Source organism: Porites lutea, chromosome 2 (assembly GCF_958299795.1).
Source record: "Porites lutea chromosome 2, jaPorLute2.1, whole genome shotgun sequence".
Lineage (NCBI taxonomy): Eukaryota > Metazoa > Cnidaria > Anthozoa > Scleractinia > Poritidae > Porites > Porites lutea.
The window spans coordinates 4,287,711-4,313,854 of NC_133202.1; the positions used below are offsets into that span (position 1 = coordinate 4,287,711).

Genomic DNA, 26,144 nt, shown 5'->3' on the forward strand with positions numbered 1-26,144 from the left:
TTTATCTTCAATAGAACATTCATGAATTAAAAGAGGCCAGAGTGTAAATGAGCTTGCATCATAAACGCGTTGTTTTGCCAAAACACTTAAAATAAAATGCATCTTGTCGTTGATGTTTGCTGCAGAGGCATGGGATCAGAGGTCCTCGGTACAAGTAAATTTAGTCCTCCAGCAAGCAGGTCCATTGTGTACACAAAGCTTTATTCACAAATCCAAAATGCAAATTACACAAAACACGAAAAGATTTTCTTCGTTTATGATTAAAAATTGTGGATCCAGTTTATTCAAGTAATTATTTCTATAAACCGAACGATCTACCTTAATTTGTGAAAACAATATCTTTCTAAGAAAACTCATCTTTTTTCTTCTTGTACTTAGCCAGGTGATAATTTTTTTTCAGTCCAGTTGAGAGTGCGGTAAAAGCGATAACTTGTCCTAAAACGTCATCTTTTAATGGATTTTAAAATTTTAAAACCTGGAAGAGTAAACAAGTCGTTTTGTTACTCAATAAGCAAAGGCTAGTTTTGTGGCATTTTGAACACAAAACGTGTTGCGTTCGTTTGATTTCCAGGTTAACATTCAGTTTTTGGCAACCAAATGGACTCATGTTTGTGTCAGAGGCATGAATTGCTGTCTGCGATTTAGTGACGGTACCGTTTGAAGCGGCGAAGTCATCTGTCAAAAATCAATTTCATTTGAAAGGGTGAGTTCCCATATGTTTGCCTCGGGCGTCAGATTATCGCTAATAGCTTAGCAATAAAAATAAATCATTTGTTGCTACCATAAATGTCATCCCAATTTCACCTGTCTGTTACAATATATGTCTAAGTAGCTTAGTGGATGTCTCAGAATGGAACAAAATGGACGTCCGTTTAAAAAGCCATTTTAGACATATGCGCACTGATACGAGCAGCTTCTCGAAATGATTTTTATAAAATTTTGGTGACTTGGCGGATTTTGCCAATAATATTGAGAAATTGTGTTTCACTCTGACAGTGTCGGTTTACACCCAGCTATACCCAGACTCATGCAGCATAAGTTTCTGCGAGTGATTGGTGGAAACCCTGGAGAAAATAAGGACTTCAAAGTACTAAGGGAGCCTTGGACGGTTAAACAGGCCCTTTAACTCACAATCGCGGGACATTTGATTAGTCAGATAAGTTAAAACAAGAATTATTGATCAGAGCAGAAAGCTGGATAGAACCAACAAATTTTATAAATATCTTAACAGGTAGAAGTACAAGTAACTTAAAAATTCACTTGAAACGGCACGACGACGACGGCGATGATGATGATGACTGATATAGACAAAATTCGGTGATGCATCAAGCATATAAGACCTAGGGGAAATCGAATTCAAATCGGCTGTGGGGTGACAGTAAATGCTGTTCCGTCCTCCTGGTAAACTTTGAAATTCTTCTGCAACCACCCTAGCCTGTGCCAGGCTCTCGGATAGTATAGTGGGAACGTATAAAAAGGAGCAAAGCGAAAATAAGACGCGCACGACTTGGGACAGCCCCCGCACGTTTTTCGCATTTCTTACTACTGAACGACTTTCCACCACCATCTCGGAGCCTGGAACAGGCTACAACCACCCCGACCATCGCGTATCCTCTGTTTTCGAGGTTTCACGTGTCACGCATGCAAAGGCCCTTATGTGTTCACGTGCGGTTCCGGATTTTCAAGCTGACTGTTTTTTCACGATGATGAGGTCCAATGTTCTTTTGTTTTCCCTGTTTTGTGTCTGACATTAATTTATTTTTTAGTTCGAGATCTTACCTTTAGGCAAGATGATTGATTTGTTCTTGTTATTGCTAAATTAACTTGTCACAACAAAGCAATTTATCATGCAGTTTGTTCCCGGGAGTTTTTTGACAGAACACCGCGTGACTGCATGAGTTCGTACTCAGTCACGCAAGACAAAGCTACTAAAGAGAAGAAATCAAATGCAAAACGAAAAGATACAAAGGACATAAACGTAAAGCGATGTTATTTTATGTTATTGTCAAATAGCGTGACGCTTCTTACAATTCTACAGAGATGCCACAAAATATTGAGAGAAAAACATGGGACCCTTCCCTTTCTACGTCTTTCTCGTCAAGCCCTTGAATGCCCTTCAACATTGCCCTCACACGAGATAAACAACCAATCAGAGAATAGAACAATTCGTTTCACCGCGCAATGTACAATTCAATAGTGTAGACTTCTCTGTCGTCTTTTCTATAGTTATTTCTGTTACTATACTCTGGGAATAAATATGTCGAAGAAAACACAGTTCACGTGGGAGGAACTATCTTCACTGAATACTCAACAGAATGCTCATGTTGCTGTTCGCGAAAAGGTAATATTTAAACGTTAAATTTACATTCCAACTTTCGATCTACAATGTATCAAGGTCGTGATCTATGATATTTTTTCCTCAGGTGTATGATGTTAGTAAATTTCTAGACCGTCATCCTGGTGGCAAAGATATTTTGCTCATGGCAGCTGGAAGAGACGTTACTGCAGTCTTCGAGTCATATCACGCTTTTAGCGATAGTGCAAAGAAGTAAGACTAAATTTATGCCGGTTACGCCGATCTTGATAACCTTAAGTTATGTAACTGCATGAATGGAAAGGTTTCTATAAACAAAGTTTTTTTCAATATCCTGGCGGTTAAATGCGGGGGAAAACAAATCCAGGAGTAGCAGAAGACCCACTCGTTCAGAACTTATAGAAACTATTACAGCTTACAACGCCGGCCGGCGCTTGAGTATTTTATTGTCTGTACTCTGTACTTCGTGTTTGATTTACGGTTTCCCCTCCAGTCAGCCGTCGTATTTATAAGTCCTTGTGTTTTTAAATTTTTAAGGCTTGCTAATAAGGGTTGCTACAAAATCATAGTAGCTGATGCTCAACCCTCCGGTATAGTATTGATAAACAAAATGTTCCCTAGTGGCGGAAGGGTTTCAGACAGAGGGCGGTGCCCCGGAGGGGACTCCGTATGTGACAGGGGTGGGGATGCTGGTCGGAAATTTTGAATTAAACCCCTAAAGGAGACCGATCTGGGCGGGGCCCAAGCTATTTTTGACCCCTAAAGGAGACCATGTTAAAACACAGACATTATATATATTTTTATACTTTTTTGCGTGCAACCCTAAAGGAGACTTTCAAGGCTAAATATGACGGCGTTTTGCCCAGGACACCCTAAGTGAGACCAAAATCCGAAATTTATACTCCTAAGCGAGACGACGAGCATCCCCACCCCTTTCATATGGGGAGTTCCCCCCCCCCAGGGGCAGTGCTCGGTCCTCACAAATGGTCCTTGTCCCATGTTTGGGCATAAGAGGCTGGGGCTGGAGGCGGAGGGCTGAGGGCTTGAAACAGGAAGAAAGGACAAGCTTACATAGAATTATGAGATGAGATGTAAAGTAAAATTCCTGTATGCTGCATGCACCTACAATAGATTTTAGAATTACAATGTATATACGCTATTCAGAACAAAGAGGCCAATGTCCCAGTACAGGCAACATAGAGAATCCCCCCCTTCCTGATTTTTTGTTACCATGCACCAATGAGGTTCAGCTGAATAGGTTTTGGAAACCTATCAATAATAGATCCTGGGGGGTGGGGGGCGGAGAGGGGCTGCATGCCTCTATTATCTCCAGGAATATTTCAGTTGTTTATGGTTTTCTGTTGTGAGTTTCACAGCAACAACATACTTATATCTTGTAGTTAATTTTTTATCCCAGGTAATTTTTGTTTTTCTTTTGCTTTTGGGTATAGTACTGTATGCTAATAAAGTTGAGACAAAAGAAATATAAAAATTATCTGAGATAGAAAATTAACTACAACATATACTCTTGTTTTAATATCAATTTAGAGCTTTTATACTATTGTTATTTTGTTATTGTCAGGGTTTTAGAAAAATATTATGTTGGAGACCTGATTTCTAATGAGTTACCAACTTTTCCAGAACTTGGGTAAGGTTAAAAGACAATAACCATGTTATTTATGTTTCTCTACCAACCCAACCTCTGAAAGAAAGGGAGAATTTGACATTAAAATGAAATAAAGTTAGTATATCATTCCACACACCCCCTTCAATTATGTGAAGGTTAATGTGAAGTTAAATTCCCCCTTAAAATTAATAAGTTAACAAAATTGTTAGGGCTCTTAGGTTAGGTTGGGAACAATACTGTATCTCCAGCTGTTTCATGAAAGCTTGGTCAGACTTCACTATGAAATGAACATGTTTTTGATAAGAGTGACAGTGCCATGGCAATGAGAATAGACATAGTGAGGCATTTATTTTTTCAGCACTTATTTCCTCACAGAGCCGAGCGAGCTGATAATTTTGTCAAAATTTGCATTGCATGTGGAAGGTGCGTGGATCGCAAAACAAGGCAGAACACAGAAGTCGGCTTTATATTAATATTTATATATCTTGACTTCCGGTTGGTAGTTGCAGTGACATCATTAATGAATTTGTGATGTTGAGGTGCCTTGGTTTGTTGTTTTCACCGTTTTTGCACCCGTTTTGGCAATCTAGAAATGATTCTGGCTAGAAATTTTGATTACAGAAGTATTTTACAGAAAACATTGAAGCAATTTGGGCCAGGAGCAAAAATTTAGTTTGGCATTTCCCAGCCGATGGGTCTAAGTTTCAGCTCCATTCTTACAACCCGAAGATTAATAATTCACATGCAAACTACCCTTTTTGTATTTGTTTTCTTAATCTGGTGGCAGCAATGATGTTAAATAATATGCTTTTCAATACATTTTTGAAAATAAAACCAGGCAACAGGAAAGGAGAAGAAGAAAAAAAAGAAAGAATAAAGTTAACAGATCTTGATGACGATATTTGTGGCAGTCACCCATCCAGCTTCTTACCCCGCCCAACAGTCTTTTATTGCTCAGTGCTTTTTTTTAGTTGCTGGTAATGTACTAGGCCAAGATGATAATAATTTATACTACAGGGGTGTGTAATAACTTAACAGGACTGAGATCTCCTTTTTCATGTTTGTTAGTGAATTTTTCCAAACAACAAGAGACAGAGTCAAAAAATATTTCAAGGACACAAACCAGGTAATTTATAAAATAGTAAAATATATTTGCATTCTGTTTTCAAATAGTTTAAAATATTAAAAGATTGTTTACGGTTGCTTTGTTTCTTTACTCTAATAAATGAATCTCATTAAATGTCGGTAGTTATATTGCAGTTTAATGTTAGGTTTTAACATGTGTGTTCTAGACACTGCTTCTACAATGACTCACTTTTGAAAGCTCAGGTTAACTATTATAAACAGTTAATTTACATCAACAGTTAAATACCTCTGAATAGGCTATTAAAAGGACAGATTGTTAAGTGCAATACTCACACAAGCTAATTAACATAACAGCTTAACTGGCAGTTACAGCCAATAATCTCAGGACTTAGTTGACCAATCACTAAAAGGTCAATAACTGGAGTTATTGACTATCAACTGCTGATATGCAACTTACTTTGACTTTGATGATGATCTCTTTCACTCGGATGCATGATCATACTTCATTTGACCCAGCTGTTGGTACTCATGACATGACTGATCTTGGGTTCAAACAATTTACAATAATTTCATTTTCAACAGGACCCCAAATTTTCAGGATGGATGTGGTTGCGCTATATTGGAATTCCAACTATTTTACTTCTAATGTGGAGTGCTCAGGTTGTTTATAATATTAGTTTTTAAGTGTAAAATATATAAATTTTGAATGTGTGCAGCATCCATCATTTAATATATTGGCTGGGGCAGTCATAATATTTAAAACTGATTTGCACATTTAAAAAAAGAATATTTTGTGGAGGTTAATTTTAAATTTTGAATTTCAAACTGCAAGCCTGGCTGACCGAGCTTTGATACCTGCACCTTATTCAGCCGGCAGGTTTCTTTCAATAAAGGATTCTTGTTTATCCCTTTGCTTGTCTCACTGAGCTGAGATCATATACCTCACCCTTACTTTGCACCTTCAGTACAAATCTTTAAACATCTGAGGGACTATTTTACTACCTCTTAATTTGGATTAAGGTTTTAATTCAGGTCTTAGTACAGAAACTACATGTAATCCTCTATGAACATTTTTCAGTAATGTTTTTAATATTGAATTAATGAATTTTATTGTTTTAAACTAAGTTTAGAGAAAGAGCCAGTTAAAGGGTTATTATTTTGGCTTAAATAAGTTACAAATTTACCAGGACAATTAAGGTTTGTACATGTGAAGCACATGTTACAAAAGCCAACCTACATGTAAAACTGGGATGTATAAAACAGAAAAAAATAAGCTTGACTGGTTTTAATGCATAAAATCGCTCTTTCTTATGATCAGTGTTACCATGTCTTTTAGGTTTTCTGGTTGAGCCATAATTTTTTCTTGTCATGTGTTGCTGCAGCTTTCATGGGTTGGATGTGTGCTTTGATTGGGATGGTGAATAATCATGATTCCAGGTAGTTATTAACTGAAGCTTAATGTTTAAAGATCTTCCCGTTAATCTTACCCCTTGGGCATTTGAAAAGTTAAAAGAAAAATTACCTGAAAAAGTTGAACAGGCAGAACTTCTATTGCCAGGATTTTCTTGTAATTTGGTGAGATTTAATGGGAGTATCACAACCTTCTCTAAAAAGTTTCATTGATAATTATTTGTTATGTGATATTCATTATTTATTTTTGCACCTGTTAAAGGAACTTGAAGGTAAGGGGCACAGTGGTTAGTGCCATGCTCAGTCCTTAAACTGGATGCCCAGGGACCCCATTGATGGAAATTTCCAGCCAAGGACAGTTTTATGATAGATTTTTCTACCTTCAGGGTTAAAATAAAGCCCATTTGTTCTCAATTTTCTGTACCCTAATTTTGTACAGTGCAGATAAATAATTTACACTGTAATTTATCTTGTTGAATTTTAAGCCACTGTGCTGTTACACATCATCCTACTCTATGGAGGGTCATTGGCCACATTCATGATTTCCTAAATGGTGCTTCATTTTATGTTTGGATTTATCAGGTCAGTGATACAACAATAAAGATTTTAGTTTCTAGTGGAATATAGAAAATATGCATGCTTTCCTTACAGAAGTGTTTTTGGTTTAATCCTCTTTACCACCCTGACCCCAGCCTGGCCCACTGTCCCCTCAATAAGATCTGGTCACTGGCTATTTGCACAAAGTTTTATTGTACTAAGTGTTTATGATTTTGAAAATCCTGATTTAACTTTTAACTAAACAATCATCCAATATAGCATACTCTTGGTCACCATCCCTACACCAACATTGATGGCCTGGATCCTGATATTGTTACAACTGACGATGTAAGTTCCAATACAATGTTGTCTTTATTTGCATCATTATCAGGGATATTGACAAATTTGACACTGACTCAAGATCATGTACTGAGGCTTGATTCTAACAGCAAAGTCTTGCATTTTGTTTTTGTTTTTTTTAATTTCAGCATCCAGATATAAGGCGTATAAAGTGGACGCAAAAGTGGGTACCTCGTTATGTCTATCAGCATGTCTATGTGCCGCTGGTTTACTGCTTGGTGAGTTCTTTTCCCATCTTTGCACCTTTTATCTTCTTGCATCATCATCATTCTCATCAAAAAGCAGGTCATTTATATTATAATATAGAGTAGCTTGAAGTCTAAAATGGACCCACTACAGGAGACATAAGGAGCTGTTTACATGGAGGTAGGAAGATCCTAGTACCAGGAAGATTCTAGAAGGCGGAACAACTTTGCGTTGGGTTAACATGCAGAAATTTCGGTCCGTGTGGTGCCTTAAAAAGTAGAGAAGGTTCCATAGGGAATTAAAAAGTGGCGGGCGACAAAAACAAAAATGTGATTTGGGCCCTTTTGGTCTCTTTACTGGCATTAATAACCACCTTTAGCAGAATTATCACAATAATCAGCTCGTAGTAACACCAAATGAAATGCCTGGCCTTTATTGCCATTATTAGCCACTCAGAACAACCCACCGCCATTTTTGTATGGTTTGTCCCCTGAGGGCAGTTAAGTGCAAGGATCCTCCTTGTATTAGGATCTTCCTACCACTAAGCTGGGAAGATCCTAGTACAAGGCAGATTCTAGCTCTAGGGCCAAGTACAACCCTTTGCATGTAAACCGAATACAGAAAAACATATGGTGCTAGGATGATCAGCCTTCTAGGATCTTCCCCCCTCCATGTAAACAGCCCTTAAAACAGATGCACACACATGGGTGAAGTTGATCAAGCTACCAGCTTCTTTGTCCTGCACTCTTTACGAACAGCAGTGTGGGTTCTTTTTGTGCCCAAGTCTTGATTCAAATCAATGGAATTGCTGTGCTCAAGACAGTGCTTACAGTTTTTTGTTCAAAATTCTGCACTCATTAGTGTCTATCTATTAACAATTTACATGTAGGTGTCAGAAGAAAGGCAGAAAAATATTCGTCCGCAGTTAGTTCAGTTAAGAGCCTGCTAGAGAGTTGGTTTGGCCAGGAATCCAATCTGGGCCTATCCATTCAGCTTTTCTTGTTTGTTTGTCTTTTGTAGCTTGGTTTGAAGACTAGAATTCAAGATGTTACAATTCTCTTCTTTATAAAGAAAAATGGTGAGTAAGTTACATGTTATAATAAACTGAAATACTATTTTTGCAAATTAATTAAAAAAAAGAAAGGAAAAAAAAGACTCAGAACTTCACTTATGGAAGGCCTTTTTTCTCCAAATAAAAATGAATGAAAAAACAAAACGTCGAAAAGAGTGTCTACATCCAGCGAACAATTTTTCCACTTTTTCACACCTGTAAATAAAACTGATGGAATCTTCTGATACAAAAACCCAGGTGGTGCTAGTTTCCAAACTGTAAAAGCCACCCGCACGTAATTTTTTTTACCAAAGAAAAGTCACCACGAAGTTGTAATTCCAAAGAAGTCCTTGGATCATAATTTTCAAATCACACCTTCCTGTCACTATTATACCCGAGTACCCCATTCCAGATTAATTTCAGTATTTTTTTTGGAAAGTTTAATGCATCTTCTTTTAGCATGATTTGTCTCTTGCGTTCCAGGAATCATCCGCATGAACCCACCATCCAGATCTCAGTTGACTGTTTTCCTCGCTGGCAAGCTATTTTTCCTGATCTACAGGGTTGTGATTCCTTATCTGGTACTTCCAGTTTGGAAAGTGGTGAGATATTATAGTACCAACCAGTGTGGCAGTCGTTTGAAGCGGGAATTCCGTGCGCACACGATCAGGATGACCTCGCGCGCTTTCATTCACGTGTGCCAAAAATCTCTCTTCCACCCTTCCCCACCCCTTCCGTCAAACGCTTGTCACCTGGGCTATTCAGCGCTGTAGAATCCTTCAAATCTGCAGAAGGGTCAGTACTCTCTTAGATAAGATATACACGTATATGTAGATATGTGTTACACCAAACTGTGGTAAGGTTTTTGACATCTTTTGGTTTCAAATTGAGTCTAAAATAGGCTAACTCTTAGTGCTCTATGAAACCAGGGTTTGGAACTGATCATGTTTTTATCTTGCCTCTCTTAAGTGTATATATTTTTATTATTATTGTTATTATGATGATGAGTCCTCTAAGCTTAGCAGATTAAAAATCTTCGCAAGATGTATGCGGAGGCCAGAACAGCTGTCTTTTGCAGGGTGTAGCTGCAGCACTCAGCTTCTACGGACAGGTGTTTTAGAGCCTTATTATTATTATTATTATTATTATTATTATTATTGTTATTGTTATTGTTATTGTTATTATTATTATTATTATTATTATTATTATTATTATTATTATTATTATAAAGGAAAAATAAAGGGAGATGTAAAAAATCTGAGCCCCAGATGGTATTCGAACACGGAGGGCGTGGGTTCGAATCCCATCTGGGGCTCAGATTTTTTCTGTGTCCTCTTATGGTTGATTCTTTACATCTCCCTTTATTTTTCCTTTATAATATTAATATCATTTGCATAGATTATTATTATTATTATTATTATTATTTTAGTTTGTTTTATTCAGTTTTATTTTTTTATTTTTTTACCAGGTTGTACTGTTTATAATCGCCGACATGGTTGCAAGTTACTGGCTGGCTCTTTGTTTCCAAGCATCTCACGTTGTGAGTGAGGTGAGTTCATCATATCTGACGATACTCTGTCGTGGAATTGGTTCTTATAAATGCTCAAACATAACAAGTATAGGAGGATCTGCGGTATGGATGACTGGCTACTTGCCCTAAGAGACGAGCTATTTAAAGCCGTAATGGAAGTCCTGTTCTTTGCCCACAAATCGAGGCGAAAAATAAATTATTATGCATGTGCACGTGCAATCTGTGACCTTGGAATATCAAATATAGTACACGTAAGATGGACTGCTCACCGTTGCTGTTCATCTTGCAGGTGGACTGGATCGAACCTGGTAAAGATGGAAAGATGACACAAGACTGGTAGGTTTTTGTTTAACAGAGGGGTGGGAAGGGTGCATCTTCTAGAGAACTCTTCAGCACTAATTCTTCAATGACAGAGGACTGGTTAGAACAATCCAGCCGTTTTCAGGAACGCAGAAAATGTCGAAAAGTAATTAATTTGAAGATCGCTCTGGGTTTTGCATATTGGCGCTATATGCAACGATGATGGCTACAGAAAGGAAAACGTCACGAATAAAGAGAATTGGCGTGTTTTCAAACTTCGTCCTGATTTTTCCAACTTGCTTAAAATGGCAAATCTATTGTTTAGTCTTCCTGGATTTGAATTCTTGGTGACTGCACAAAAGTTATAGAAAGAGGAAAAAATTCGCGGTCGATTTTTTACGCCCTCCATGAAACGCCGCTGATCCCAAAGTCACTTAGAAGGCAGTCGTCTAGTGACGGCAAAGAAATTTACCAAAAAGCCAAAAAGTGTGATGCACATGTACAGTTGTTGTTTCGCTCAGTCTCATTGCTTTTTTGGCGTTCTCGTTCCTGTCGCCGTCGTCGTTGCTAAAGCTCCTTATTGTCTTGTTTCTTAGGGCGGAGCTTCAAATACAAACAACACAGGACTATGCCACTGATAGCTGGTTTTTCAACGTGTTCACAGGTTAGTGTGGGCTGTATCGTAGATTCTAAAACCTAAGCTTCTTTATGGCGCCCCACTTCGCGCAGGTGGTTGATCACTTGCCACCTGAACAGGGTATGGGAAATTAAACTTCCAGCAACTATGCTCTTGATGTTTTATTTTTTTTGGCCAGGAGGGGTGGGGGGAGAAAAAGAGGGATTCCTAGGTCATGGCATGTGGGACTGTTATGGAGGACGTGTTTCAGCAACAGCCAATTAAATAAGGGACAGCATCTGCAAAAAATGGCCCAAAGTGTAATACGGCGCACGGTCCCAACGCAGTCTCACGCGCAGCCCCAGAATTACGGGCATTTCAGGACTACACTTAATCCTGACAATCATATATTTCACCGGATTATTATAGAGACCTTTAGATTCTAAGACGAGGACGACTATGAAAACGAGTTTCTCAATGCAAAGTAGTGCGCACGCGTGAATAAGCGTCACTTTGGCGGAAAATGGTTAGACGTCGTCGGCATTCTAGTACGGGTTTTAGGGAGAATGTCGTGGTGGCGGGAGCAAGTTATCAGTGGTTAGAAGTTTTATCATTTGTGATCGGGAGAGGGCTTATCTCCTTCAATAAAAATAACCGTGTTAACTTTTCTGGTGAAAAAGTACCATGAAGCTTTTCTGGCTGTCGATTTTTTGAGAATACGCGCAAAAAAACTTAAAGTTATTCTCGTCCTCCTAGTCTTAGCCTCGTCCTCGAATCTAATAATAATAATAATTAATAATAATTTTATTATTTGTTAGCTGCAAAATAGCATTCAAACAGCCTAGTCCCTAGGCGTTCTCAGTGTGGTCAATCCTGGACTCTACCGTGAGCTGTGACGTCACCGAGAGATACTCGCCCGCTCTTTCCCAGACTTCGCGCGGACAACGGGTCAAGAGAGAACGCCTAGGGACTAGGCTGGCATTCAAATATATGATCTAATGCGCACAATCTAAAGGTCTCTAATGGTGAATTGTTAATTTAAGTTTTGTTTTGTCATCAGGGGCTCTCAACCATCAGACCACACATCACCTCTTCCCTGGAGTAAGTCAGATTTACTATCCAGCGATAACTCCCATCGTGCGTGAAACGTGCAAGGAGTTTGGAGTCAGATACAATTACAAGGACACTTTCACCCAGGCGCTTGGCGCTCATATTGGACATCTAAAGAGGCTGGGACAACAGCAACCGGAACAACATTGTATGAACGGCAGTAGACATGACTGAGTTGGTCAGGAAGCTATTGGCTCCTCGAGTCTAACTTCAAGCTACTCTGTATATAATGTACTGTAAACGAGGGTATATGAGATACTGTACACCCGAACGGTCTTTTGCATCGTCACGCAATCCTTCCAAACGAACGTTCTTTTGCGTGACGAACCAAAAGTACTTCTACAACTGAAGTCGAAGGCTACAGCACTCGTCAAATTTCGTTGCAACACTAGACAACTTATCTACGTTTTCCCCTATGTGTACTTCTTCTCTCCTTCTCCAGTTTTAAGATTCGCGTTTCTTTGGTAAGGGAGGGCGCGTAACGTCATTGTAACGTGGCATATGTTGCAACAATGTTGACAAGTATTGTAGCAAACTGTTGGCTTTGCTTCTAAAAAGAATTGAAATGATTTTAGAATAACTTATTCTGAACTTGTAACGGGAAGTCAGCTCTGTGCAGGCAGGAGCCCAGCTCCTGTTTCAGTACTATTTAGAGAGGAAAGTGCGTGCAGAGTGTCAGGTACATGTTAGGTGTTACCAGTTTGTTTGTTGTTTTGTTTCTTTCTTTGTTTTTTATAAATCAGTACGTTATCTCTCTTTACAAATGGTCGAGTGAGAAGCCTTAGGTGTGTAAATTAAACTTGTGTGTAAAAATTCTTAGTGTTTGGGAATGCTGATGCTATTGATACTACTTCTATTGGCACCATTGTTACTACTTTTAGTGCTACTACTGTAAAGTGTATGTACTGATGTACGAGATCTGTAACATAAGTGGAACGTTACTGATTTGTGAATAAATTAGATTTTAAAGGGGGATTTGTTTTCGACGTCATGTAGTTTTCCCACCTCTATACCCTTAATCTGCTAAACAGCCGTTTTTAGTGTCGTCACGCAACGCTCCTCTCGTTGCGTGACGACACTAAAAACGGCTCCAATTTTTTGAACATTCCGTCAAGAAACTCACGACTACCTTTTCAGATGTTAAATGTTCCACCGGGGGGACACGAAAAGATGTTACATTTACTTTTTAACTAGATTCTTCGCAAACTTCTTGAAAATGGCCAATAACAACCACTGACTGCAGCCCCCCCCCCCCCCCCCCCCGGGTTAGGGGGTGGAGGCAGCTGACATTTCAGACTATCACTGACAGTAGCCTTCGATCTGGCCTCCCGCCAGACGTAGGATTCTCGTCACGCGCGTCCTTTCGCACGTTCCCCACGGAAGAAAAGCGTGACAGGGCACAAAGAACGTCTGTGTGGCAGGCTACTTTCATGTCTAGCATTGTTTCTGTTCTGTTTGACTGAGATTCTTGACGAAAAGAGTCTACCTGGCTTCGGTCGACATAGAGATGTCTTAAGAGTTCCTAGAAGTCTAGTGAGACCTCGTGTCTAGGGTCGGGTTGCAAAAACATCTTAAGATTAACATGAAGCCGGCCATATTTCAATTTCACAGTTGTCATGTCCTAATCAACAGTGGCTCCCACAAAGACTGTGTGGTTGCCAAGATTAGAATGGATTAAGAGAACTCATAACTATTATTTCAAAACGATAGGTTATTGTTCCAGAACAAAAGTTAAGAGCCCTTTTACTTTAAGAAGGTTTTATGCAACCTGGCCCAAAGACTTGGTAGCGACCGTATATTGTCATCGCAGTTTCGCTTAGTATAATTCCAGTACAACATGATGATATTTTAGCGGACATTTTAGTTACTGTTCAATTATTGTATGATACATTCTGCCTATTTCTTTATTTTTTATTTAATTTATTATTCCTGCTCGCTTCGCTGGCCCTCAACCCAACCGTGAATAATTATGCTCTCCTCAGGCGCCTTGGCCGACGTAGATCCAACATCAAGTAAATTTGTCACAGCTCGGAAAGTTCTCTCTTGAAATCATGTTAAATACGTCGGCAGTAAGGCAGTTCACTTGGGAAGAGCTGATCTCGTTGAATCAAAAACACAATGCTCATGTCGCAGTTCGCGGAAAGGTAAGAAAAATCGGCGATGGAAAGTTGAATTTACAAACATTGTCCGGTATTTATATAATCTCTCAGACAATTACAACCACTGCCTTGATTTTTTCCCGTTTTGATGATTCTTAATTGTACTGTGAACAGTGCGGTATCACGAAAAAGCGAGTGCTGATTAGGCTTTCTCCGCATGCGAGAGACGGATATTTGATCCGCGATGGAAGCTTTAATGTACGACAGCCCAACTTTCAGCATAATGCTTCATGCCCCGGCATTGCATAACAAAAACCACCTCAACAACCATTTTATTTTTAACCAAGCATCAACTACAGTAGTTTAGAAATGTAAATAATACAAATAAACAAGAGAAGAAAAAAGATTTCGCACAACCCGCCTTTTTATCATACACTGATGATAATAATAATAATCGATAATTTTATACAGAATATTGACTACGACTAGGATCATACATAAATGGAGGGCTTTTGAGAATTGAAAGCTAAAATTTTTACATAGTGTCAAAAACTCTGTTTTTAACGAGCATTTCCTGCGTTTCCCCTCTACAGAACACAAAAAGAATTTTCCAATTGTGTATATTTTTGCTGACTGCTGGAATAAAAATCCCTGGAAAGTGGGACCTTAGGCAACTTTCTTCCTTATGACTAGTCTGCTTACACAGCCGTTATTGTCGTCACGCAACGCTTCCCCCGAACGTTGCGTGACGATACTAAAAACGGCTGTGTAGCAGATTTGTAACAGACTACCTTATCACCGGTAGATGTAAATCTGTGAACAGAATTCCCGTTTGAACCCAGTAAAGAACAGTCCGTAAGAATCCACAGCGAGGAACCCAGAATCTAAGACTGTCTTGGATTACCTTATGTGGGACGGGTAGTTGTTCAACCCAGGCGGGCTATGCTCTGTTTAACAGGAATTTTTAATACAGGCCGCCGGTCAAATAATTGATATCTCGCAAAACGGGTATAGGTCTTATACAAGTGGTAAAACATGTCTTTCCCAACCATACAATTTTGAAGCACCTCTCTTACTCCAGCTTTAACTATTCTTTTAGGTTTATGATGTCAGCAAATTTCTCACCCGTCATCCAGGCGGTTCAGATCTCCTTCTTATGGCGGCAGGAAAAGATGTTACAGTCGTGTTTGAGACCTACCATTCCTTCAGTGAAATTGCCCCCAAGTAAGCTCTTTAGAATACTATTAAGGAAATTGCCTACACTAGAGGCTCGATTTCCGCTGCTTCCCCGCGCCCGGCCTTTGCTCCTCCCGAGGAAGCGGGGGATGAGTTCGGACTTATTTTCTCGAATACCGACTGCTAATCAAGCCTATCTACACTAATTCTTTTTCGACAACGCAGCGAAAGTTCGCGTCCATACTTTATCATCATTTTGGATTGTCTACACTGAGCCATTAAACAGAGGAATATCCGGCGATATGCTTTCGTTCTACAGCTTTTCTTAAGTGTACTTCTTGTAGCCTCGGTTCCAGGCTCCAAGATATTAGAAAAAGCGCATAGAGAAAAGTTGCGCGAAAACCGCGGGGAAGCTTCCCTTTTCTCTTCCCGCCGTTTTTCGCTCACACGCTTTATCACTGCTCGCCCGCTTTTTTCGCTCATCTGTACTGACCAAGAGCCTGGCGCAGGCTATACTTCTCGCTGCGCTAGTTTCAATGGCTCCAACGAAACGCTTGTTTTTCCGAGCAGCTCCTATTCGTTCTATTGGCTCATTAGAATTACAAGATAGGTTTTGCCTGGCAAGAAAACCCTGTGAGAAAAAGCTACGATTTGTTTGATTCCTCTGAAAAATGGCGCAAGTAAGAGGCGTGCTCCTTAAACTATTGAAAAAGGAATCAAGATTTGACTGACTCTAGACAACCATCTACAGTTGTACATGCATAGGTTAACAACTGACTTGTATATTTTCTTTCAACAGAACATTGCAAAAGTATTATGTTGGTGATCTGGTTACAAATAAGTTTCCGACTTTTCCAGAACTTGGGTAAGTTGAAGCTCAAAGAAAGAAAAGGAAACGGAGTTGCAACAAATGTTAACTTTTTGAGCCTCAACAGTGATAATTAGCAATTTTCTCCCTGTAATAACAATGATCAGGGGGATCATGAGAATTAAGTTTATGATTACCCGAGATTAATTCTCAGGATATCTGGGCAAGTTCTCCACACTTTTACGATAAGAAACGCAAGGGACATGTAAGAAAAATTTGAAGTTTGATTTCGGGGACCAAAGGGTTAAAAGAAAAATGAAAATTACGGAAGAAGCTGAGATCCTGAGGTCAGGCTAAAAGTGTTGGCCGTGCGGTTATCTTGTTTACCCCGTCAGGAAACTCTGCTTTATTCTGCCTCTCCTTGTCCAGATGGGGTAACAAAATAAAATGATAAGTTTTTATTAATGTTAAGTTGCATCGTCGCAGGGAATTCTACAAGACAGCACGAGAGAGAGTGCAGAACTATTTCAAGGAAACAAAACAGGTAATAAGTTACAAATACGTCTAGAAATATTGAAGTGTGTGCCCTTCCTTTCTAATAATCGCATTTACGTTAACCCCCAGAACCCGGGCCCCTAGTTTAAAGCCCCATCGGCGCTCTAACTTTTCTTCCCGTGCGTACACTTTCAAAATCTCACGCTACGCCTGTGTTGAGATTATTACAGTTGATACTTAAGGGTTTTAGTAATTAGTTTGTAATAAACGGCTCTTTAATAAATATAAAGAAGCGCAAATCTTTCGAAGACTTTCTCTAAAGTGCAGGTTCCAACGGTGTTTTACTAAACTAAATAGTATAATAAATCAAAGAGCATTTTAAATAATGAATGTATGTATTTCATAAATTGGAACTGCGGAATAAAGAAATAAATGCTAAGAAGATCTTATACAGGGTAAAAAATGACTGAACATCGGCCGAAAGTAACTGCAGGTGCCTGTTTCAGGTACCGAATGTAGGAGGTATTTTTTAGTACATGAGTACTGTACACCCGGGGGTACTCCTGAAAATTCTTGTTGGGGGTGTTGGACCTCTTGAAAATTATGTCATCATTACGTAGATTAGAACAGCAACAAAATAAAATTTCTTAAAATTTCTTCGAATTCGCATACAGTCAACTCTCTCTTAACGGGCACCTTTATAAGAGGGACACCTCTGAAAAATTGACCCCTAGAGTTGGTCCCTGCCTTTCTTTACTCCTTTTACTTGAAACTCTATGAGACGGACATCTCTTTTACACGGACACTTATTGCCCGTCCCAAAGGTGTACGTTTCAGAGAGAGCTGACTGTATTTCTCTTTTAATTGGAATTAAACGATAAATACGTTCATACACTCCCGTAGTTTCCTCGAAAACAATACCCGATTCCAGACCAAAATGGACGAAGTCTATAGCCGTTTTCAGACCCAAACACCGGGAAAACCCTACCCTTTGGGGCGGCACATAGCTGTATGGCTTATATAAGGGATTACCCTCCCCGGCACTGTACATTTGAACTACTGATATAAGGAAATGTCTTTCAACAGGATCCTAAGAACTCACCGTGGATGTGGTTAAGACACGCGATCATGCCATCGATGACGATGATCCTTTGGCTTGCACAGGCTAGACAGTTTTTTCATTATTATTAATCATACAAGTCTTCCTAATTGTTTGGTTCTTGGAGAGCTTCTTTCAAAACAAGCAATCTCAGAATCAAAAGAGCCACAGACAGAGTAGGCTAAAGGCCTTAGCGCACAGTTTAAAATCGCGCACATATACTCCATAATTGTGATTACCTTCTTATTTTATTTTTTTCCGGCAGATGTTCTGGTTAACCCACAGTTTTTTTCTTTCCTGTGTCGCGGCCGCTTTCATGGGTTGGTTTACGGCGCTAACAGCAATGGTCAGTGTTCACGATGCAAGGTAAAAATGTCAATTTTCTTATTAATTGAAGGAAAATACCGTCAAATTTGTATCGTGCGACAACTTCTATTTAGTCTCAAAAATCGTTTCCCTTGAGTGAAGTTCTCTAAAGCTGTCCTCTTAAGGCGGTTGCGGTCACGGTCGCGGTCGCCTTGAGTCCTGTGTGTCATTATCAATTTTTCCCGGAAAGTAATAGCAAAGCCGAAATTTTTTCTGAAATAATTGCATAGATAAACCACATAATTTTTTGGCTGATTCAGTAGTAAGGGACACCTAACGTCAATTTTTGGAAAATATCTGTTCGGAAGACGATTTGAGATCTAGAAGTTTCGGAACATTTGTTGTAAAATTTCTTGTTTGCGTGCCTCTCCTAGGATTTTCGAACATCTAAAAAATGGTATAATTGCCCATTTTTAACGGATTTTTATCCTAAAAAGGTCACCTAGAATTTTCGGAAGCCTTTTTTCCGGCTAAAATTTTCGAAAAGATAAGTTTTGATCCCTATAATTTTCGGATGACTAGACTTTCAGCTAGGAAATCGGAACAGATGAAAAATTTTTAGGGGATGAAAATATACCTATATCTACCGTTTAAACTACGTTCAACAATGCTATGTTCAAGTGGCTTGAACTATATTCTCTTTGGCTGCCCCTGAGGGAAGAGCTACGGTTGAATTTGATATTTTCCAATTAAATTCCAACAGCCATTTTGCAGTAACAAGGAATCCTATTATTTGGAGACTGGTTGGTCATAGTCATGACTTCTTAATGGGAGCCTCCTACCACGTGTGGGTTTATCAGGTAATAATTCCCATAAAAAAAACTCTATCGCTTGTTCCTGCTCCATGTGTTCAGAGAGTGGATCGCTGGTGAGAAATCGAGAGATCGAAAAAAATGAGTGGGGACTGGGAACAGTGGCGCTCACGCGCCCTCAAAGGGTTAACGTTCGTGCAAGGGAAGATGAGGGGAATAGACTTAAGGAATAGACCTTTTTAGCGATAAGGCGGCCATATTGAATTTATTAGTTTTAAGAAGTATATGGGATGCCCAGGAGGCACTCGCTCAGTATTTACGCGCTCTTTTCGGGCAAAAAAAGGACTTTAATGTATATCTCGCGGGAAAAAGGCGATCGTTATTACATCCAAAGACGGCACAACGATCATTTTTTCTCATTACAATCTTTTTGTAGGAAAACTGAAAGAAAAATTGGCTCGAAAAGCGCGCGTAAATACTGATGCGAGTACATGAGATCGTGCTCACGCCCCCTGGGCATCCCATAATACTCCTTATATCCAATTAATTCAATATGGTCGCCGTATCTGTAAAAACGTCTATTGGGACGCACGAGCGCGCGCGAGGGAGAAGGGACGAGGGAAGGAGACCCTTGCACTTCTCGCGCGCCCAAAATCCCCTTTTCCTTCTCTTTCAAAGGGCCGATAAGAATAGGATCTGTTTTTCAGTTGTAGTTGCTTACAGTTCTGCCTATACTAGGAAAACGTTTCACCTTTTTTTTTTCTCCCGCACCTTTTATTTAGCATACCTTTGGTCATCATCCTTACACCAACATTGATGGTTACGATCCTGATATCAGTACAGCCAAAAATGTGAGTGGCTTTCGTTTCTTATTTGGGTCTGTCCGGCCTAGCATCTTAGAAATGCTTGCTTTCATTAACACTTTTTTTAATAATATATTGATATTTTCGCATCAATATTTCAATTTATTTTCCGATTAGAAGCCAGATCTGAGACGCATAAAATGGAAACAAAATTGGCTTCCTCGATATTTTCATCAGCACATCTACATGCCTTTAATATATTGCTTGGTAAGTTAACTTCTTTGATTCTAGACTAACTGGCTGTTTTTTTAGCGTCAGTATTCTGCCCCGTAAAACCAGTGGCTGTACTTTTAGCTATGAGGTAACGTTAAAAATATTTTAATGCTCAAATATTCAATGCGAATTCTCAGAATGCGCAAAGTCGCCAGAAAGTTGGCTAACAGTTTTTTAATTGCACCATTTTTCGCGTGGTCTGTCACTCTCGTTCCGCGTTCTTTGCTCCTAAACTGCACGAAACACTTGCTACGTAGGCTATCTCCTTCCCAGGCTTTTTTTGTGTTGTCAGACAACACTCCAAGCGCTGCGTGACGATATAAAGAACAGCAGGGAGAATTGTGATCACTTTTTTTTTCTTTTCAAATTTGCAGCTGGGCTTGAAAACTAGGACTCAGGATATCGCCGCATTGTTCATTTGGAAGAAAAATAGTAGGTTGAAACACGTTTTAATTAGTAATTTAAGGTTTCATTAAAATCAAGAGACTATAAAGGGGACAGAGAGGGCATCCCCCATATACACCCTATTCCACAGGTAATTCGTCTCGAGTTATTTTTAGAATCGGGATAAAGTTACCTCGCGCGAGACGTGGATGTTTCGTGGAGGTTTCGCATGACCAAACGCCGTGCAAAACATGTCGGGCGAGAGGCAATGAAAGCGTAAAAAGATCGAGAGCATTCCTGAATATTGAAGCGAAATGAGTCGGCGCTCACCTGGGAAAAAGGAATCGCTGGACTCTTTGACAACCCGTGAAATCAGTTTAACTCGAAGTTGTCATCACCTCAGTGCTTTAATAAAATGAGAAATTTCGCCGGTCTATTGAAACCGGTCGTTTGTACAATTTAGGGAGTTTAAGATCCAACGACGCGGACGACAACTAGAACGTCAAAAAAACAATAGGTTTAATTAGCAAAACAACAACTTCGCACGTGTAACACACTTTTTTGTTCATTTCTTTCCCGTTTTTGCACGACTACGACGTGAAAATGCCTAATTTCGCGTTTTATGGAGGACGTAAATAAGCAACGACGAAATTTTATTTCTCTTTCTGAGCTTGAATATGGTCCCTTGAAATTCAGCTTTAGGAGGATTCGCCTACAATTGACAAAGTAAGTGGGTAGGAATAATCGCTACAAAGACTGAAAAAAATAAACATCAAACCAGAAATTGCTCTCTTCAAACTGTAAACTATAAATGATCCTGAGAGAATATTCAGTGTGTTAAGGATTTCCCTGCTCTACTGTTAGCTCTATACAAGAGAGGAAGGGCGATTCTTTTTTAATTTCGGTTTCGCTGACACAGCTTTCGCAGAAATCTCGCTGTAGTCGTTTTCGTCGACAAAAGGAATAGCAAAATCGCTCTCCGCGTCTTCCCTTATTTTGTTCTGCGTCATTTCGTGAAGGACGCGTGGCTCTCAACGTGGGTCATCCACGCGGAACACATTCGCGCTATGTGATTGGCTGTTGTCTAATCCCCCTTGAGATCTGTGGTGTTAAAAATAACTCGAGACGAATTACCTATGGAATAGGGTGTATATGGGGGATGCCCTCTCTGTCCCCTTTATAGTCTCTTGTTAAAATCTTATTCAAGCTTGAATTTAACCCCTCCTTTATTATTCTTTCCGTCTAGGCACCATAACTTTCAATCTACCATCAACTTCTCATTTGGTCATATTTATTACTGGCAAACTCTTCTTTTTGTTTCATAAAATTTTGCTGCCTGCAATGGTACTCGGCGTTTGGAAAATGGTAAGCTAAGTAGTTCCACATTAGGGCCATTTGTACTAGAAAAAAGAAGATGCGTCTTGAATGAGACGCCAACTGTAACATTTATACAGGCAACTCTCACTTAAGACGCGAACAGCTCGTGTAAATAGCCTCATCCCCAAAGTCTTCTCTTGCCCTCGTGGCAGACGTCGGGGCAAGGGGTAGCGGAGGAACGGGAAAAGGCAGGCTTTTGTTCTCCCTCTTGCCTGTAGCAAAGGCAATCCAACATGGCGCGTGTTGGCATAACGCATGCGTACTACACAAGAGGCCAAGTTTCTTCATCTCAGCTAAGAAACGTCAATAGGTTTTACGGGCCTTTCTTACTGAGATAAAACACGTCTTCTTAGATACGTCACGTCGTTTCAAGCGACTTGTGCCATTTATACTGATGCCTCTTATTTTTCCCCCTATAAAAGGCCCCGTTGCTGAGCATCATTAAAAACCTATCAATGAGATCAGATTCGCCTTCGCGTTTAGAGCAGCGCACGCGGTCTCTCACTGTCGTCACCAGCCCGGTCGTTAGATTGTCTTTCGCTAAATCTGCCTTAAGATTGTTAGTCGCCCCTAAGAATACAAGAGACTGGCCGTGTTGTAATTTCTGAGATTCAACACTAACTGAATTTCGTTTAGTTGACAATTGACCACTCCAGAAATACCATAACATACCGTAATGCTCTTTGTTTGTCACCCCAAAATTTTGCATAAGCATTGCTTTCAGTTTCTCTTAGGGGCCATTTTAACTCCCAAGAGAAACTGAAGACAATGCTTATGCAGAATTTTTGGGTTACAAAAGAGAGTATTATGTTATGTTATGGTAGTGGTCAATGAAACGTTTTTTTTTTTTTACATTGGAAAACTAGATTGCTCTCTACACCATTGCGGAGATTGTAGGAAGTTACTGGTTGGCTCTCATATTTCAGGCCTCTCATGTTGTAAGCGAGGTAGGTTCAGAATCCGCGGGGACTACTTCCTATAATGGCCTATACAGTATACAGGGGCTCCGCCCGAAAGGGGTACCTTTTTCATCCTTCAGGTAAATGAAAGGATAGGGAAGAGGGCCAACAAGGGCCAACAGACGCATTTTATTGCAGTGAAAAAGTCGAGAAAACGTTCTGATTTTGTGATGTATTCATATTGTTGACAGTGCCTTTGCAGCAGTTTAAAGGGATGCAAAGTTCTAAACTAGGAATGTGAAAGGGGTAACATTGGTCCATAGAATATATACGAAAGGGGTACCTTTTCTTCCAAGAAGGGTGTATAAAAGGGTAAGGGGTTGGACCTCGGGGCAGAGCCTTCCACTATAAAACTTTGTTAAGCCCCCCCCCCCTCCTCTCCCCCCCGGGAACTCAGAAGTGACTAAAATGTTGTCTGGCTTCTAATGGGTATTCATTGTGGACTGATTAAGATGAGTTTGATTTGCTTGGTTCTATGATTTTTTTACCTCGTTGTAACATTGTAACAAAAAGAATTTGAGTAACGAAAGACTCGATAAAAAGATGAATTAAAAGCTGTTAGACACCACCGCCATAGGGACACAGCTGACTATGAAGAATTTGAACCACTTTGGTGACATAAACATAACATCTTTTTTCCCAGTCGAATAAGAATAAGAGAAAGAAGCGAATTTTTTTTTTTCGTAATTTTTCACAGGTTGATTGGCCGCTACCGGATGAGAATGGCAAGATCAACCGTGATTGGTAAATTATTTTAATTGATTAATATCGATTTCTACAAATGTGTTATGGCTCTTGGCACTTTGTGAAATTGTGACTTATTCGACGTTTAATTGTTGCTCTGCAAGTATTTTAGTGATCAGCATAGGTGTGTTCTGTTTCAGGGCAGAGCTTCAGATTGAGACGACTCAGGACTATGCGACAGACAGTTGGTTCTTCAATGTTTTCACAGGTTCGTTCAGCCGGCGAACAAACTCTCCATTAGGGGTATTTGCGAGAATTCACGAGACAGCCGTACACGAAAGGCGACGCCAGTACGAGGGGCGGGAAAAGATCTTCTTTTCCCCACCCCTCGTGGCTTCGCCGTTCGCTCGCGCGTTCTCTCGCTTCGCGCACCAAAATTGGAGAACAGTGAAAGTACTTTACGGATCAACAGTCTCAGGGTCCGTACAATACTCTGAGGAGCCTTCTGTTATTCTTGTTCCATCATACGGAACGCGCGAGAGAGGAAAATGGCCACGCGTGCGTCTTTCGAGTCTCACGGTGTCTCGCGCCTTTTTCTCTCGCAGCTCGCGTGTTACGCGTGGTATTCTTGTCTCGTGGGGCAGTAGGTTTTGTCTCGCTGCTTTAACAGAAAGGTCCCTAGGGCAAGCACTAATTGTCCATCTCAAAGAGGTCACTGTGTATACCTTACGGAGATTCAAAGAAAATGACAACAGCAGTAACCAGGCCAAATGTGGCCGTCTCTTTTTGGGTTCAATTTAGGTTTCTAAGAAACTGCCCACCTACCCCTCCCCCAAGCCAACATTAAACCTAAGTGAGAAAAGTGTTAATGTGGGCTCAAGGGAGGGGTAGGTGGGCAGTTTCACAGAAGCCTAAATTGATCCGATGTTTGTCTTAAACTTGGCTGCCAAGAGATATTTGATTGTATCAAGAGAGAATAATTATTCGCACTTGATTGTATCAAAATAGAGTATCTGTGCATCAATAAACGTGAGGAACTGTAACTATATTTAGTATATCTTTTATTTTTTTGTTATCTTGTCTTTTTAAGTAGCCACATCATACCACGTCATATAATGTAATTTCCGGTCATTATTTCGTGATATCTCAATAAACCTGATGGAGACTGGTATTGGCCAGTTAAAATATCGCAACTTAACTCTATTTCACGTTGTTTGATCAGTCCCTGCAAAAGTCTTCTTGACTGTAACGTTTTCAATTTTATATATTTTGACTGATCACGATCGTTTTGGATCCGACGTTGAGCAAGATTGTTCGTACACGGTTTTTGCAGTGGTTTTTTTACCTTAACTAAACATTGTATCAAAATATTAATGCAGTTTCTCCATTATTTTTTTATTACCAGGAGCTCTCAACCACCAGACCGCCCATCACCTCTTCCCTTCTGTGAGTCAGATTTACTATCCAGCGATAACTCCCATCGTGCGTGAAACGTGCAAGGAGTTTGGAGTCAGATACAATTACAAGGACACTTTCACCCAGGCGCTTGGCTGTCACATATCACATCTCAAGAGACTGGGCCAACAACAAGAGAAACCGTCAAATCTGAGACAGGAGAGTTAACATGGCGACAAACAACCATAGGGGGGAGGGGAGCGCGTTATTATTTAACCTTCGTGCACAGGGCTCTTCCCTCAGAAATTAGGAGGGCCGGAAAAGGCCGGTCACGTACACCTTGGCAAACCGTTAGGTTTTGCTTCTTTTTTGTGGGGGTTGGAAGGGGGGGGGGGGGGGGGGGGCGGTTGGGGGCCAGTAAGGTGAGCCGTTTGATTACAAAGATGAAGAAACCTCATTATTAAACCACACAACCCAAAATATGTACGGTATGCGCTTTTGTTTTCATTATCAAATTGTCTACTCTCCGATCAACTATTTTCAAGAATCAAGCGACCGATTCAATGTACATAGCTAGACTAGCTCTCTTTTCTTTAATTACACAGCAGGTCTGGCAATGATAAAACACACTTAAGTTCAAACTGCACTTCTAGGTACTTCTAGGTTAGTTCTAAAACATTGACCTCTGAGATCGCAATCGACTTACGGCTCCCAACCCCTCCCTCCCGATTTTTCATTGGAAAGCTGTCATGGAAACGAGGTTGCGTTTTCGTTCTCAACTCCTGCGATAAGGCGGTCCTTCTTCTCTTTTTCGCTTTTCCCTGAAAAAAAAAAAGAACGCCTGATCGCAGATTATTTTGGACAAGATTTAACTGCGAACTAAAAAGATATCGTATGAATAGGTACAGGAAATTTGTAGCCTGTTTTCGTTGCCAACTAAGACATCATAGAACGTTTTATCATGGATGTATAGTAAATTTTGGAGCTTACGTAACAAATCACAGTATTACTGAGATTTTCATTGCTGTAAATACTTTGTAGCTAGAAAACTAGCAGATTCTTATTTTCATAAAATAAATTTGTCTGATGTGATGCGTTCGTTTGCTTTAAGGCTGCAATTTATCAAGACTTGGGGGTAGTTAGTTCTTGCACCGAAAAGACCGCATTCTACTCATCTTGATCAAGGGCTTTCCGTATGCCTGTCGTGTCATGTATGTAGGTACAACACCTCGGGTTGTTTAAACCGGGCTTAAGATAACCCAGGATAGTGCAAAATTTGAATTCGGAACTAGTAGTGTTTATAAATCAAATTCCAGCTTTTTAATAGCCCATACAATTTGATGGTT

General features: G+C 39.9%; 2 protein-coding genes across 2 annotated transcripts; both read left to right on the plus strand.

Moving 5' to 3' along the window:
- Nucleotides 1-2,170: 2,170 nt before the first annotated feature.
- LOC140927470 (uncharacterized) lies at nucleotides 2,171-13,101 on the plus strand. The gene is made up of 15 exons (XM_073377130.1): nucleotides 2,171-2,341; nucleotides 2,424-2,548; nucleotides 3,897-3,962; nucleotides 5,010-5,067; nucleotides 5,610-5,687; nucleotides 6,364-6,464; nucleotides 6,923-7,019; nucleotides 7,254-7,322; nucleotides 7,463-7,552; nucleotides 8,541-8,598; nucleotides 9,055-9,173; nucleotides 10,040-10,120; nucleotides 10,392-10,438; nucleotides 10,999-11,066; nucleotides 12,079-13,101. Exons 1-15 carry the CDS (start codon nucleotides 2,258-2,260, stop codon nucleotides 12,300-12,302), a joined length of 1,365 nt encoding a protein of 454 aa, XP_073233231.1. The 5' UTR covers nucleotides 2,171-2,257; the 3' UTR covers nucleotides 12,303-13,101.
- A 1,035-nt stretch (nucleotides 13,102-14,136) lies between these two features.
- LOC140926508 (uncharacterized) lies at nucleotides 14,137-25,174 on the plus strand. Its single transcript, XM_073376236.1, has 15 exons — nucleotides 14,137-14,272; nucleotides 15,327-15,451; nucleotides 16,203-16,268; nucleotides 16,698-16,755; nucleotides 17,793-17,870; nucleotides 18,071-18,171; nucleotides 18,875-18,971; nucleotides 19,706-19,774; nucleotides 19,904-19,993; nucleotides 20,374-20,431; nucleotides 21,630-21,748; nucleotides 22,627-22,707; nucleotides 23,417-23,463; nucleotides 23,604-23,671; nucleotides 24,809-25,174. Exons 1-15 carry the CDS (start codon nucleotides 14,180-14,182, stop codon nucleotides 25,024-25,026), a joined length of 1,368 nt encoding a protein of 455 aa, XP_073232337.1. The 5' UTR covers nucleotides 14,137-14,179; the 3' UTR covers nucleotides 25,027-25,174.
- The last annotated feature ends 970 nt before the right edge of the window (nucleotides 25,175-26,144 follow it).

What these genes read in the sequence shown, in the direction of transcription:
- LOC140927470 (XM_073377130.1), top strand. Translation starts at nt 2,258, where the DNA reads ATGTCGAAGAAAACACAGTTCACGTGGGAGGAACTATCTTCACTGAAT. An exon ending in CCAACTTTTCCAGAACTTGG is followed by an intron (nt 3,963 to 5,009) that starts GTAAGGTTAAAA and finishes CATGTTTGTTAG; the next exon opens with TGAATTTTTCCAAACAACAA. An exon ending in TTCTAATGTGGAGTGCTCAG is followed by an intron (nt 5,688 to 6,363) that starts GTTGTTTATAAT and finishes CATGTCTTTTAG; the next exon opens with GTTTTCTGGTTGAGCCATAA.
- LOC140926508 (XM_073376236.1), top strand. Translation starts at nt 14,180, where the DNA reads ATGTTAAATACGTCGGCAGTAAGGCAGTTCACTTGGGAAGAGCTGATC. An exon ending in GTCAGTGTTCACGATGCAAG is followed by an intron (nt 18,172 to 18,874) that starts GTAAAAATGTCA and finishes AAATTCCAACAG; the next exon opens with CCATTTTGCAGTAACAAGGA. An exon ending in CCTCTCATGTTGTAAGCGAG is followed by an intron (nt 22,708 to 23,416) that starts GTAGGTTCAGAA and finishes AATTTTTCACAG; the next exon opens with GTTGATTGGCCGCTACCGGA.